The sequence below is a fragment of the Aethina tumida genome, chromosome 1 (genome assembly GCF_024364675.1).
Source record: "Aethina tumida isolate Nest 87 chromosome 1, icAetTumi1.1, whole genome shotgun sequence".
NCBI lineage: Eukaryota > Metazoa > Arthropoda > Insecta > Coleoptera > Nitidulidae > Aethina > Aethina tumida.
In genome coordinates, this window is record NC_065435.1 from 52,112,386 (window position 1) to 52,128,907 (window position 16,522).

The window sequence follows — 16,522 nt, forward strand, 5'->3', positions numbered from 1 at the left end:
GACAAAACTGAGGTTAAATTGATGATGCGGCCCTGTCCATTATTAATATGAATTAATAAACATTTCTTTTATTTTTTTAAATACCAAATTGCACTTTATTTATATTTACCAAGTAACTGATAAGATTTAAAACTGACTAATTTTGTTGCTATTATTGATGTTATAACGTGTCAAAATTATAATAAAATTGTAAATTTCTATTTAATATATAAATCAAATTTTTAATTTTATTTTAATTGTGTACAAAATTATAGCTATAACTTTTTACATTTAATTTAAATAGGTTATTTACTAGAGGTTTTTTGCTTATTATAATTTTTTAATCCAGTGCCTGCGAGGCCGTTCATTTGACCTCAGACCTACAAGAAAAGAACCCTGATTTCTACTAAAGATGTGAAAGTCCAATTTTGACTTGCTTAGGATCACATTCAATGAACCACAGAACGGTGCGAATGAGTAGTTTTTAGTGACGAGTAAATATAATAAATTTAATTTATAACAGAATGATGGTTCTCCTTATGTTAAACAGCCTACAGGGGCAAAGTTTTATAAAAAGTTTGTTACAAATATAGTGAAAAATAGTAGCGTTTCAATTTTGCTCCAATTCTTCTAGCGTAGGCCCTTTTAGATGAATTTATATATAGGGATATAATAAATAACAATTTGATTACATATATTGAAGAAATAATGCTCTTGATAAATGTGTTTCATCATGAAAACGATCCCAAACACAAATTGTGACGGATTTATTAAAAGACCAAAATATTTATGTTTTGTGTTGGCCGTCCAAACATCAACCTTATAGATAACATGGGAATCATGTATAAAACCAAATTCGACATAAAAATTTTACAAATTTAAATGACTCATCACAGCAATTCAAGATGCGGCAAGGAACATATACTTGTCGTATATTTAGGAAAGTGACTAAAACTATAAAACAAAAAGCATATAGAACATTTTAATGTTAAATTAAATAACTAAAATTTTATCATTAAAAATCCTTTTCAAAATTAAATCTGTTATATTTATATCTAGCTTAATTCAAAGGAATGAGACCGTCACTTCAAATAAAGTTAAAGGACAAATAAACTTTAGGTGATTTTGGAATTGGTCGAAAAGCTTTTTTCATCCTGTAATGGCTCGCCGTACTTTTTAGATGAGCCACCCTGTATATACATAATGGTACTGTTGAAGAGGTGATGATATTTTGATAATATAATTTAAGAAATATATTAGCCAAGATTAAATATACAAATATGTTCATCTGAATTATATAGTTATTGTTTATAAATTGTCCCTACCATTATCATTTGCAGTTTACGTTAATCTTGGGAAATATTTTTAATTCCTCGAATTCCATGAAAGCGACGTAAACAGGGCTGCCTGAACGGTGGCGACAGCAACGGCAACGTCCAGATAAATCCAGCTGGTTTATACTTAAGTTCATTTTAAATCACTTTTAATTTAATAATTTAAATTGTCATCGGCAATGGTATTACTTTTAATAGTACCGCATGATACTTGTAAACTGACCTTTACGTGGTTGTAGATACAGTGCGATTACAAATTAATTGTCCTCTACATTTAAATGAATTAATGATAAATTATACTATTAAATCATTATTTATACTTTACAGTTATTACTTTTTATTTTGTAAAACATGTAGTAGTTCCAATCTACTATATTTACATATCTGATTTTGTCGGTTCATCTGTCATGTCTTGATAAAATTTAATAAATATATGGAAATGTAAATTGTACATACACATATCTGCAATAAAATGTTTAAACTAATCCAAAATCATCATTGTTTTAATAATCTACTTAGGTAAAATATTAATATTTATAGGTTATCTACTTGTACACTTATATAATTGTAAATTTTAGGCATTCACTGACTAAAAATGTATACAGCCAACGTTCAGTAAACTTCAACCACTACAAAAATAGCCTGTACCGAACGGGCAAAAGTCAGGGCCCTTCAAATAAAACAAATTTCACCTTTCCGAAGGTGACAACAATATCCTTAACTCTAACAGGTGGTGCTATTGTACAACTCGCATTGAACAAAAAAGATGTGTTCTGCGACAAGAAGAAAACAAGGCTGGCCACATACCGACACGGAACAGATAAAGGTGTCGGCTTTAACTGGGCAAAATTTTGGAGTTACCTTAAACCGCATCTCTGGTACTTTATTGCAGCGATTGCTGTTAGTTCTAAGTTAGATTCTCAGAAATGAAATTCATTAATCTTTGCTTTCTTCTAGGGTGCCCTAGTTGTTGCCTTATTGAACATACAAATCCCCCAGTTAATGGCCGGTGTGATCAATGTGATAGCAAAGTTTAGTGAAACAAAGGACACCGAATTGTTTGTAAAGGAAATGAAACTTCCCACATTGAAAATTGTATCCATGTATATTGCACAGGCATGTATTCATCCACATTTTGTTGGCTTATTTTGAATATTTCGTATTTTAGAGTGCATGCACATTTTTTTACATTTACATGCTCTCTAATCTGGGGGAAAAAATTGCGTATCAGATGAAGACTGATTTATTTGCTTCTATATTGAAACAAGACATGGCGTTTTTCGATAAACAAAGAACTGGGGAAATAATTAACAGGTTTGCAGTTGCCAATTTACAAGTTTCTTTTAAAAATATATTTTTTTCAGGCTAACTGCTGATATACAAGACTTCAAAAGCAGTTTTAAGCAGACAATTTCAGGAGGTTTACGGGCTGCAACTCAAATTATTGGATGCTCAGTTTCACTAATAATGATATCTCCACAAATGACATTTATAACCCTTCTGTGTATACCAACTGTGATAGCTGTGGGTACAATTTTTGGAGCTATTCTTAGAGCCACATCTAGAAAAGCTCAATCACAGGTTTGTATTCATTTTTGTCATAAATTGAGACATTGACACTGAATTAAATTTAAACTAGGTTGAAAAAACGACAGCTGTAGCAGATGAAGCTGTTGGCAATATAAGGACAGTGAGAGCTTTTGCCATGGAGGATCAGGAGAATGAATTATTTGACAGTGAAGCTGAATTAGCTATGGAATACAATCAGAATTTGGGATTTGGTATTGGATTATTTCAAGCTGGCACAAATATGTTTTTAAATAGGTATATTCTACATATGTTCATACTTGTTACTTTCCTTCTTTGAAAAAAAGAGTATATCTGGTCAATTCATACAATTGGGATATAAGATACTGACTGTAGATGAGATGAGGCTTTTTTTCTTGCAGTATGGTTTTGTCTACTCTTTATTTAGGTGGATACTTATTATCAAATAATCAGTTAACTGCTGGTGAAGTTATGTCTTATTTGATGGCTTCTCAGACAATACAAAGGTCACTTGGACAACTAAGCTTACTATTTGGTTCAGTTATTAGAGGTATTGCTTCAGGGGCAAGGGTTTTTGAGGTACGTCTTCATTAACTGATTATTATACTAACAGAACAGTGTAAATAAGTAAGTTATACAACATTTTATTAGGAGAAATAAAGCTGATATCATCAAATTTGTTAATAAACTAGTGAAAAACAAAGTCTCTTACGGGTCCAATTTCATTTCAGTTACAAATACATCTGATATCTATAATAAATAATAATATATAACATTCATTAAATATATATATTTTATAGTACATAGATTTGAAGCCCTCAATGAACTTGAAAGGTGGCAAAATTATTCCTGATGAAGAATTAACGGGCAACATTGAATTCAAAAACGTTAAATTTGCCTATCCTACCAGGCCACAACAGGTAACATTAGTTAATTAATCATTTGCTCTTAATATACAAGAAGATAATTTTAGATAATCTTGGACAATTTTAATTTAACGATACCCTCAGGAAGAACTGTGGCAATTGTGGGTGCTTCTGGTAATGGTAAATCCACAGTGGTAGCATTGCTTGAAAGGTAAATATATCGTTTGAACATGCAAATTATCAACGAATCGTTTTTCTTTAGGTTTTATGATATTCAAGGTGGATCCATTACAATTGACGGTTACGATGTCAGAAATTTGGATCCGTCTTGGTTGAGAAAGAAAGCCCTTGGTCTAATTAGTCAAGAACCTATTTTATTTGGAACATCCATCATAGAAAATATTAGGTATGGAAGACCAGATGCCACAGATGAAGAGGTGCTATTGAAAATCAGTCATATACATATTTGAATGTACTAAATTATGATTTATTTTTTAATGATAGATAAGAGAAGCTGCTCAAATGGCAAATGCAGATGAATTTATATCAAAATTCCCTAACGGTTATGATACCCTAGTTGGTGAAAGGGGTGCAACACTATCAGGAGGCCAGAAGCAAAGAATTGCAATAGCTAGAGCATTGTTGAAAGATCCGTGCATATTATTATTGGATGAGGCAACCAGGTAATTTATAAAAATAATTTATAAAATAATTTTGAATGTAAATATTTTTTATTAGTGCCCTAGACACGGAATCTGAAAAAATTGTTCAAGTGGCCTTAGAAAAAGCCCGGAAAGGCAGGACAGTTATTGTTATTGCCCACAGATTGTCTACTATACAGAATGCCGATTTAATTGTTGTTTTAAATAAAGGGAAGATTGTCGAGGTATTTTCATAAAATCGGTTATATGAAAAAACATTAATTTAATTCATTTTTAGATGGGAACACATGACGATTTAAAGAAACTGAAAGGATATTATTGGTCTCTTACTTATCAACAGCAACAAACTCCAGCTGGAGGCTAAAATTTATTATGTACTTGGCATTTTTTGTTGAAATATACATTTGTTTTCCCTAGCAATTATTTTTAATTATACCTACCTGTATAATATAATAATTTTTGTCGTTAAAACTGCAATGGAATGTGCGGTTGGCAATAAAACACTTTGTGCGTATCTTCTTTATTAAATTAAAGAAGAAATAATTAGAATAAATGAGATCGTAGTAAATAAAGTACGTCAATATGTCACACATGATGGTAACATTATGTAAAACCTAAAGAAGAACCGTATGAACATGGCAATTATTCTAAAAAAATAACTGAAATTTTGATTTTTAATTATACCATTTCGTTTACATTTTACATTGATTCATAAAATTTAAAATGATAACAAATTACTAACTACGAGTACCTTATGTAAAGTCTGGGAAGTATGTACAGATTAATGTAAAAAACGTTATTAAATAAAAGTAAAGCATCGTGAAACTTAACAATTTTCGACTTTTAGTTCTTTTTTGGTCCAATTTAATGAAATCGATGTAACAATTATTTATGTTATGTAACAAATAAATGAATTTAGAGTAAAAAGTCAAATTCGTTAGATTTCACAAAGCGGTGATAGAAAAAAGCTAATCACATTAAATATAATATGTATTTGGCATTGTTCTATTTTAAATTAAATTATGTTATTACGTATTTTAATCAAAATTACACTGTCAGCTATGATACGACTTTGATGATGATTTTTCAGGAAGAGAAAAGAGAAATTGTAGTAAAAACTAAATAAAAGAGTTTGAATAAACATTTGATAATAACAGATATTCATAAGTTACAATTTTGTAAATGAATTGATATTGAATTAGGATATACGTAGTGTTAATTTACTTTAGTAGAATATATATATTTAACAAATTAAACTCTTTTAAATAGTTTTTCTTATGTTATTATATTACACTTTATTTAGAACATTAACCTAACCCTGTATAAATAATAGACAGTTATTATGTACAATTATTTAGTGCAATAGAGACGCAGTTTTGTGTTTGTACATCTCTTATTCAAGAAAGTTACTGAAACACTAAGTAAGTCGAAAATTTCATTCAGAATCAAAGCGGTGCCATTTAATTTTTTTGTCACCACTGATAATTAATTACACTTACAATATATCAAGTCACGCTGCACCTTTTATTGTACAGAGTGTCATATTGATGTGTGTGTCCATTCCAAGCAAATACAATGGTCAAATACAAAAATAAATACATCTACGGAATTACATTTATCCTGAAGTGTTAGCTGATTGCGATACATCTTTTATTCAATATTATGAAAAAAAACGTGTGCTTCTTAAAGAATATTTATTGCGGATACTTTCGCAAATTGGGGCAACCTCTTATACAGTTTCTGGGTCAACTATTCAATTTCAAATATATCACACTCTTAAAATTCATCGTTTCGTATCACTTTTCTCTTTGCCGGATTCTGTATTTGCAATAAATGCTGCGCCAGCAAGATAAGTTTTATGCGCTAAACATTAAATTGCGTGAGAAGTAAAATTAGTAGTACAATATGTATCTGACAGAACCTATGCCTACAAAAAATGAAGGTTACCCGTGTTTTATATTTGCTTGGAAGTTTTTAAATATATTTCTATTACATTTTGAGATATAACCTTAGAGCTAGTACATCATCAGTAATGATAAGTTTTATACACATGTTTATATATTTTTAACACTTTCTTAGGTATTTAAATTCATTTAGATTTCGAAAATAATTGTTTTTGAATGTATACAAATAAAGTTTATGTAAATATCACTTTTCGCACTTTTATACACGTCAGTGTCTGTAAAACATTCTGCCGTCCAATAATAATTCTTCCTTTATCGCATGGCGGCGGTCAACGACGTTATTAGGACTATAAAAAGTTGACTGGCCACACACATGGCACACGATTTTCGCATCAATATTGCGTCAACGTTGTCACCTGCAAAGAATAAAAAAAATATATTTAAGATACATTACATGATAGCACCAAATACTGTGTTTATATAGTCTGGCCGTTAAAAAAAACATGTAATAGATTGGCCTTAAAAATAATAATTATTATAATTGGTACGTTGGATGTGAAATTCTAACTGATATAAAAAAAATAAACGTTTGTTTGCGCGCAATTTACGACACCGCATCGATAAACTACCAGTAGAAGATATTTTTATTAATATGTGGTTAAATCGAGCGACCCAGTTTCCCATAAATCGTGGTGCCGATTTATCTTCCCCATAATTTTGAATGTATATAGGTCAAAATTTATTTACACGATTAAGGAACTGTTTCCTTATTAGAACCGATGTATTGTCCCTTATGTAGTAGTGACACTATCTAGGATTTAACATATGTGAGGATATCCGTGTTCATTCATGTTCGAATGTACGCGACATAGATTTGTTGAGGGTCTCTAGGGGAAGATACTACTAATCAGCGATGATTAGCACGATTAATAGTGAATGTCTTTATGAAATATGTCTGTCGTTATGGCGTTGTATTGAGGATTCAGTGGCCAAAAATTGATGACTGAACGACAAGTTTGATGACCGAATTTATCTTTAATGACAGCATCGATAATGTATGTATGAGGTTAAACCAAATGATCTAAATTTAGCTCACATGGACCAGTGCATTAATTAAACCCCATCTAAAATGTTTATTCAGATAATGAAATGCCGAAAGTTAGTTAATTGTTGATCTGCATTTATTTTTCAACTGTCATGATTATTTTAAATGTATAAATAAATATTTAATCTCGTTTATTTTATTTATGCGAAATTAATGTTTTGTAATAACCTATTAAATGACAATTTTATCTAGATTTATTTAATTACATGACATTATTAATCAGTTATGCTTTTAATGTTTTCATTTAATCGCGTATTATTAAATATCATTACAAATTGCCGAAATTATAAACAATTTTTGTGAATATGTTATTTTAGTGGTTCGTTCAACTGGATCGAAATAAAATTCTTTTAAAAAAAAAAAAATTAATTGATTAATAAATTTAATAACTTACAAGTTCGTAATTTATTTTAATAAAATTATACCTTAAGCTATTCGATATAAATTCAACACTCGATTGATATTAATTGATCAAACGTAATTAATAGACAATATATGAAAATGAGAAATTCACCATAATTCCATTCATGATAATAGCAATAAAATAATTTTAGCCGAGGGCTGAAATTACATTTCAATTAATTAAATTCCATCGACTGCCACTAAAATCACTACATACTTCAAATGGCTGATTTATTAATATAAATCGAACAAAAAGTGATACTCACCTTCAGATACAAAGACATAGATGGATGCGGGTTCAGTGTTGGAGGCTGAACAAGTGTAATTTCCGGAGTCGGCATCATTGGTATCGCGTATGGTTAATCTGCTTTGGGTTCGAGGTCCTGGTACCGTTTCGACTGTGATGCCACCTCTGGCGGTGTCATAATTAATCATGTGCTGGTTGTGGTACCAAAATACGTATTGCGGCGGTGTTGGGCTCTGAAACCATTGAATTAGTATAAAACCTATTTGAGTAAGTTGTTCGTAAATCTTGCAGTTGTAAAGTCATTAATAAACAAAAGCCCGACCATGTTTCAGCAGTAACACACTCGAACGATTAACTAATATCCGTGAATGTACAACTTGGCCTTATTGGCTGATGTTATCGATAGTTTGGCGGATTTTGCCCTACAATTTGATATATAAGCTCCGAATGTGCTCGATTTATTGACCGAGTGCTGGGGCTATTTCTCCAACGGATATCAGAAATCCTAATCATACTCCATTAAAGGTGTCACGAATTACATGTAGCTGCGATAAACAATTCCATTCCGTATCAGTAAACATATTTTCTTACATATGGTCATATCACTAGGCTACATCAATTGTCGATAATATTCCGGGCGATAGGAAACGTCAGCCATTAATAACAAACGGGAGTAAATGGGGCTAATTTCTTGGGCAATTACAACAGGCCATAAAACTGATAATCAGTCATTAAATTAAATTATCATTGATTATTTATAATAATACTGATAAAATCTGAGGAGTACGTAGCTAATGGCATTTTATTATATTAGTACCATAGAAATTTAGCCGTTTGTCCTGCAATTTATAACTGTTGACAGTTTAATTTTGATATTTAAATGCGCCCGACTCTGGCATAACTCTCGCTAATTCTCCATTTGAAAGTGAACAAGGAAACAAGATAAATATCAGTGATTATCAAAGATTTTTCATTAGCACGCTTTTTGTTCTATAAATATAAGTAGTCTTTGTTCCGTGTACCGAAACGGCATTTCACCACAAAACAGCTTAATTTTAATTATAGCGTTAATTAAAAAGTACCTGATTTTGTATGCATGCAATCGGACAAAACGTTTCCATCCGATGAATTACAAAGTAATTAGGTAAACGAAACAAAACAGTCAGATAAATTCTTTTGTCGGGGTCTACTCTCTGTTCTTAATTACCCATTCTTTGAAGTAGCAAATACATCTATCTATACAGGTAATCAAATATTTTAAATAAAATAATATTTTTGCATTTTTTATAATAACTACATTTTAAAAAGACTAACAAAGTGTATCCTTGTACATTTTAATTAATGAGTTGCAAAACAGCCCTTTTAACAATATTCTTCGTTAACGTTGTTTGAAAATTTTGGTAATAACAAAATACATAATGTATTTTGTTCCTCTTTATATTCAGAAGCAGGCATACATACTGAAATAATGAATTATATATTTTAATAACACATATTTTAAATTTTATTTATACAAAATAAAAAATTTTATAATTAAATTAACAGAAATTTATATTCTATCCAGTGCGAATAAGTATAATTCATAAAATTATATATTAAATTATTTTACTGGAAATTTAACCAACATTAAATGAATAATAAAATGCATTACAAAAAATTTCAGATATTGTACATTTTATCTATAATTTCATATGTTAACAAATAAAATGATGATAATTTTTCAATGTTTAAAATTTAATAATCCAATAATCTGCTTTAAAAGCATGTAAATCAATTTAACGACTCTAATTTGTGCTATCTCAGATATGTATGGAAGATGTTCATTCACAGCTTAAACTCCGATGCGACTTCTTCCCTAATACTCCATTGCCAGCTAATACGTTTCCCTTAGTACATAAAAGTGCAAAAATTCGATAATCCCAGCGATAGCGTGTCATTATAATACATACATGCACGGATGTTGGTTGACCGTTCGACTGTGCCCATGTCCTAATACCCGTGTTCCCCGACTGTGAACCGATTCCATTCGCTATTTTTCCCTGTTTCTGGCACGTCGCTGATAAAAATAATACCCCCGGACGAATAAATGATTCCTTGAACTTTCCACTGACAGATCAAGTAATCCATTTGTCACGTGACGAAATGAAATTCTGACCGGCACAAAAAATCGTTGTCATATATACCTAATACGCCGTTTAATAAATCAAAAATTGTTTAAGCTGAATTCGACAGAATGAACAATGGTTTTATGTGCACTACACGCATTGAAAACTAACCGGCCAACAAGTGCTGGAAACAATTTCCGACAGTGCTATTAATTTTTTTTGAATCACTAACTTTTGTATTTCTGCATCGACGAATTGTTTTTGTTTTCACGATTTTATACCCGTCCATATGTACTATGTACTAACGCATAGTCGCATTAGACACATTATTATAAATTAATGCTCTTTCTAAGATAGTGGGGAATCGAAAAAGACGAAATTCAAGAGTTCCTAGAGTAATTGTGGCAAATAATACCCAAAAAACGCTATGAATTTAAAAAAAGCATTTTTTTTTAATTCAACGAGCAAAAACAGAGAACCATAAGAAAGTCTATCGTCTATTCATATTCTACTGGTTATATATTGTTTTAATTGACATATATTTGAATTAGAAGATGTCTTATCGTGTACACTTAAAGTGTACAGTTAAAGCAGTTTATAATATGAAATTATAATGCTGGAGTTAAGCAAGCTGACATTTCTAGGCAATTGGAATTAAACAGGCCCATTATTTCCAAAACCATCATACTTTTTCTAGAGAGGATCTGTAGTTAATGTCCCTATAGAAGGTAGACCTGGAAAATCGACCAAAAATGTACAATTATTTGTGCAGGACCCCTTTAGAACAGCAGTTGAAATTAAGAATGTGTGTGTAAGCTCGAAAACCTGAGAAGAAACAGTTCATTTCCATTTAAAACAGACTGTTTTCACCTGTTTTTTGATAAAATAAGTTTAGCAAGCTATGGTTTCAAGACAATAATATGACAGTTTTGAATTAGCCAGGGCAGAGTCCAGATTTTAGCCCCTTGAGAACCTTCGGGGATATATATTCTTAACTTTATGGGAAACAGACTAGAAGTTATAAAAAACAAGGTATAATAATACTAAGTATATTTAAACAACATTTACAATTTCTAAATTTATATTTAATAAATGATAAATGAACTGTTTAGTATGCGACTCCACCTACTTTTGACTATAAAAAATCGAAAAAAAACGACATTTTTTATATATTTTTTTAAAAAATATTCTTTTCTCCGGTGCATTAAAGAATATGTTTTGATCGAGTAAAAAGGTTCCTTGGAGAAAATGAAATTTAAATTTGAAAAAATGCTGATTTTTACTCGAAATTTTTATGAAAAAGTTAAGGCCATTAAAAATGGCACTCGGTAACGTAATTTTTCAATTTTTTATTAATATTTGAAAATTTAAATTATTTTTCAATAGAATATTTTCAAAAAAAAAAAAAAAAAAAAAATACAAAAAATTGTCGATAATAATTTTTTATGAAATGAAATTTTTAATTTAAAAAATTCTGATTTTTTGTGTTTTTTCTTGAAATTAAACAACACATTTATTAATCCAAACTTTTTGTTTTTTCCAAAATTGTAAATATTTTAACAATGATAAGATTGAAGAAATTGTTTAAAACGGAATATTAAAATTTGAATTTTTTTCAATCTAATAGGAGTATTTTAAAAATAGAGTATTAAAAAAATATATGAGAAATTATGAAAAAAATATAAATAATTTTTATTAAATTTTATAAAAATTACAAAAATTTCAAAAATTCATAAATAATAGAAAAATTACGTTATTGACATTTTTTTGTTTTCTTTTTGGATATATTATATTTTTGATAGGTTAGGTTATATTTCTATTTTTTTTTTTGATGAGTTTTTTATGATATAAATGTAATTTTAATAAAAATTGTTAAATTTTCCAAAATTCATAAAAAATTGAATGGCAATTTAGTATAAAAAATGTTCAAAAATTTCAAGCAAAAACCGCAATAATTTTTCTCTAAAAAATATTTTATTTTACTAGATTAAAACATGCTCTTCAATGCGTCGAATTTAAAAAAATTGTCGAGGGTTCAATTTTTCGTTTTTTTATGGCTGAAAATAGGTGGAGCCGTGATTTTAAACAATTATCCAGTACTGTTCTTTAAATTAAATTTTTGGAACTAAAGATCTGATTAATTTTTTTGTATTCAAATTACTTAATATAAACATGTTCTTTATATTTCTGGACAACTATTTATTTAAATTATTTTTATATGTTCTGTTGTTATTAAAAAAAGTTTTTGTCACATGAGCAATGATACTATGAAACAAACTTCCTCGGGAGTCTATTCCAACTAGAATTCCAGACATCATTAAGTTTCCATAAAAATTTGTCTCGGTAAGTGGCATTTTGATCAATCACCATCGGACAATTTCCATTTTGTCGTGACCACCGCTGCATATAACTCTTGCGGACTTGCACCCTTAGTAGCTTCATTGCTTATGTTACCAGCACAGGACCATTAACGTGCCAAATACCGCTAGTCAGATGCACGCCGAATCCCGACACTTGTGGCCGAATTAAGTCGCCCATAAATCAGATACACGTTCGCTCAATGCACTTGCTAGCAGCCCTAACTGCATTCTTGAACGCCGTTTGATGAGCCCCGACGCCGATTCCACCGGATAATAGTCTCCCGCATTTTTTTTTTACCGGGAGAACGGCTAATAGTCTGTTGACGACGTTCCGGGATTGCGGGGGAGTTTGTAGGTGGGATTAAAACGACAGTACGGCAACCATCGACGGGATTAACATCTTAAAACTTTTTTTTTTCGTCGCCTCGTCGGACTCAAGTTTGTGTTACAACGTAAACCGGGCGTCGGACATTAAAAACAAAGATGCAACTTAATATAATAGTAGCACAAACTTTCAACAATAAAACACATAAAACAGTTTTATGCCGACCAACAATCGTTCTCGAAACGTAGCGCTTTAAATCCATACCACCTCCAGGAGTGTCTTTATTACCTCACGTATAGTTGCATCATAAATTTTTAAATTTATATCCAAGTCTTTTCTTTGCTTTGGCCGAAAACGGGCGTGGAATTGCGCCTTGAGACGGGCGGCGACTGGGCGCTGTGTATTAAGTATTCCGACGTCGTGTAGTGCCAGTCTTTCTTTTATTTATATGTAAACGAATACTCTTTCTCGCTTTCCAAACTGTCGTCGGTATCCGCATTTATTATGACCAGGTGACTGTTTTTATTTCAGTTTTTTTTTTTCGTTGAGAATGAGTGTGAATATTTTATGGATTGTTCTCAAAGTGGAGGGACGCATGCTTCGACGGTTGAACGACTTTAAATGTTGCAAGTAAAATTTTGCTACAAAATGTACTTAATTGGTTCGTGGTGGTGGAAAAAAAATGATCGCATTAATATTTTAATATTTTCTGTCTCAAATGATATTATGTCATAACAGTGTGTAAAAAATTAATAATAATACATCTTTTACAATTAACAAGATACCTTTATGTGAAAGTAATAATAATACACTTATTGATTGTATATTTTTGGTAACCAAAGGTATAATCGAAATAATATTCAACAAGCAAAAAAAACTTAATATAAATTGAGTTAAGTCAAATTATATATTAATAAAACTTAAAAGTATATAACAGAGGTGGCCAACCTACGGTTCCCGAGCCACATGCGGCTCTTTGAAGGATTATTTGTGGCTCTCGATAAATGTTCCCTTTTTATTAAAGTATTATCAAGAGAAGTGAAATAAATGCGTTTAATTTTTAATATTTTATTCAATGTACATATTTTGTACTTTTATTTATATATTTTCAATAAATATAATTTCTGTAAAAAAATTTTTAATAACTTTTTTGCATATCTTTTAAATACGTATTTAATTGTGGCTCGCGCAACATTTCAAATTTTGAAAAATGGCTCGGAGTGTCAAGGAGCTTGGCCACTCCTGATATATAATATATATTATGAAAATCAATTTGCTGTAATTTTAATTGTAATTAAACATAAAATTGATTAAATATTTTTCACAAAAAATTATTGATAAGCATAATATGTAAATGAATTTATTTTAATTTATAATTACAATTAAATATTAATTAAATTAATTGAATATTTTTAGTGATAGAAAACATAAATTTTCTGCACGATCAAGTAATGGCCAGATATAGATTTTGTCATATGGAACAGAAGAAAAAATGGAAAACTGAGATGAGGAGGACCTTCCTATTAAAAAGGTAGCAATAAATAAATATATGTTTTAACAAAGGGAGAATAATAAACTGTACAAAATGTTAAAGGAACTTCATTTAAAAATTATCGAAAGTTATTAAAAATTCAGGACCCAACTAGACCAGCTAGTCCCGATGCAACATTCTATTTCTGGCTTCTTATCACCAGGCGTTCTTTAAATTTGTATTCTCCTTACTTCGCTTACTACGCCCTATAATAAAAATTTCCGGGCGGAAATAAAAGAATGTAATTAAAAACTGCAAAAAGGCTTAATTTTTAATTACTATTTCATGGCTCTCAATCAATTAAAGCCTTAGTCTATGACTGTCTTATCTTTTAAGTAATTACACAAATTTTAGTACAAGGCTTTAATTATATTATTATAAAGATGCCCCATTAAACATTAACCGATGTATCAAGAAATTAGGTTACGTTTATGTTTAGAACGTAATGTTTATGGTTTTAAAGGTATAACAGTTTAAAATATGTTATCTCATAAACCCGGAGGATGTTAAATATTTGCAAGTTAAATACATGCATGTTTACCATTTCTGTACGTGTAATTTTTATTTTGGAAAATATAATTAAAAACGAAAAGCACCGTCAGGTTTGGCGATAATTAACTTTCTCATACAGTCGACAATTTTGTGTGAAAACAACTTTCAAAAAAAAAAATATGACTGAACTGCGTGGATGACATTCGAAAAACGAAAACAACTTTTGCTGAATTATTGAACGGACGTAATTAAAAAGATATTCCCGATTAGTTACAGTTTTAATTTACTCAAGTCTCAAATATTATTAATAAATGATAAACGATGAAAGCGACGTAGAAAAAAACGATGGTTAGTTAGGAAAGTTTTGACGAGCAAGAAATTAATTTGAGAGGTGTTAATCGATTGTTATCCTCTTACCTTTTCAATGACGCAGACTAAGTCTATAATGCTTCCAATATCGACGTGGTGCTCTCCGGACCGACTGCCCTGTATTGTCGCCTCCGGCACCACAATCTGCAAATTCACGAAATGGGACACTAAGCCGGCACTACTCGAAACCTGCAACAAGATATGCAATTTCATAAGTTCACGTTGCGCATGGTGGCAGGAAAAACGATCGTGCAATATGTACAAAAGTATATGTAAATAATGGAAAGTTTCGTTCCCGGAATGCTTTCGTCGGATGTGTTCCGGCTTTATGAATAAAATAATTTCCCGGGGTGTGCCGGTCTAGTCTTTCGGCGCGAACTTTACGCGAGTTTCTTGTAGTTTGCGTTTAACCAGTACGACGGCGGAATAATTTGATTTGTGCTTCCGATAGGGGCTAAACGCCACATAATGTATGCGGAATAATATAGTTCTCGGGTTGGCGCTGTCGGCGGAATAATACAGTTCACCGGTGCATGCGATGTTAATCGAGCTAAAAACTAATCACACGCAAATTTTAACGTGATTATCTAGTTTAAATCTATTATTCGGCTGATGTTATTTTGATCGGCCATTGTGTCTTTCTTGTCAATCAAACATTCAGAGATCTTATCCGTGCTATAATGTGATCTGGGTATCATCTCATACAAAAGTACCAGCGTGCGTAAACGATGCGAAATTCCAGATGCTTGTCGATTTACTTTTAAAATAAAACTAAAACAATTACGAATAAATATTTAAAATTGGGTATTGACGAACCATCTGAAATATACATATATTTTATATTTTTCAAAATAATTATTTTATAAATTTATTTATTTTATACTTGTTTTCTACACTTTAATCGTGCAGCTTTCTGGTTCAAAAAACAACAACAAATAATTTACCACAAAATATTACAATTGTATTCATTAAAGCACACAACAAAACTTTTCAGTAACAGATTTAATTACATATTTTATTTTACAGTCAATACACATGTATTTTAATTCCATCGACATACTTTGTTATAAGTTTTGTTGTAACGACAAAACCAGGTAAATATAAATTATATACTTTATAGAATAGAAACTATTTTTAGGCAAACTTAAATTAATTATAAAGTTTTCGAATATGTGTCCCTGTGATAGATAACTTGATTACGAATTTAATAATAATTAATATTTCATCTCATATTTTATTTATACATGCAATGTAGAATAACAAACTAGAAGTTAAAACAACAAAATATATTCT

The 16,522-nt window shown here is 30.4% G+C and overlaps 2 protein-coding genes across 7 annotated transcripts in view; one reads left to right on the forward strand and one right to left on the reverse strand.

Moving 5' to 3' along the window:
* The first annotated feature begins 1,592 nt into the window (after positions 1-1,592).
* LOC109594274 (mitochondrial potassium channel ATP-binding subunit) lies at positions 1,593-4,805 on the forward strand. The gene is made up of 13 exons (XM_020009483.2): positions 1,593-1,832; positions 1,892-2,213; positions 2,271-2,429; positions 2,482-2,627; positions 2,678-2,894; positions 2,953-3,137; positions 3,263-3,440; positions 3,662-3,781; positions 3,835-3,938; positions 3,990-4,164; positions 4,232-4,410; positions 4,466-4,613; positions 4,667-4,805. The coding sequence occupies exons 1-13, from the start codon at positions 1,786-1,788 to the stop codon at positions 4,751-4,753; spliced, it is 2,067 nt and encodes a 688-aa protein (XP_019865042.1). The 5' UTR covers positions 1,593-1,785; the 3' UTR covers positions 4,754-4,805.
* Positions 4,806-5,046: 241 nt separating this feature from the next.
* LOC109594497 (hemicentin-2) overlaps positions 5,047-16,522 on the reverse strand; it is a 300,510-nt gene continuing 289,034 nt past the window's right edge. For all 6 annotated transcript variants that reach the window (XM_049961987.1, XM_049961988.1, XM_049961986.1 and 3 more), the window contains 3 exons: positions 15,278-15,418; positions 8,067-8,280; positions 5,047-6,709 (listed from right to left, as the gene is read on the reverse strand). In XM_049961987.1, the coding sequence (XP_049817944.1) occupies positions 6,606-6,709; positions 8,067-8,280; positions 15,278-15,418 (459 nt within the window). In that variant the 3' untranslated portion in view covers positions 5,047-6,605. The remainder of the gene's footprint in view (positions 6,710-8,066; positions 8,281-15,277; positions 15,419-16,522) is intronic.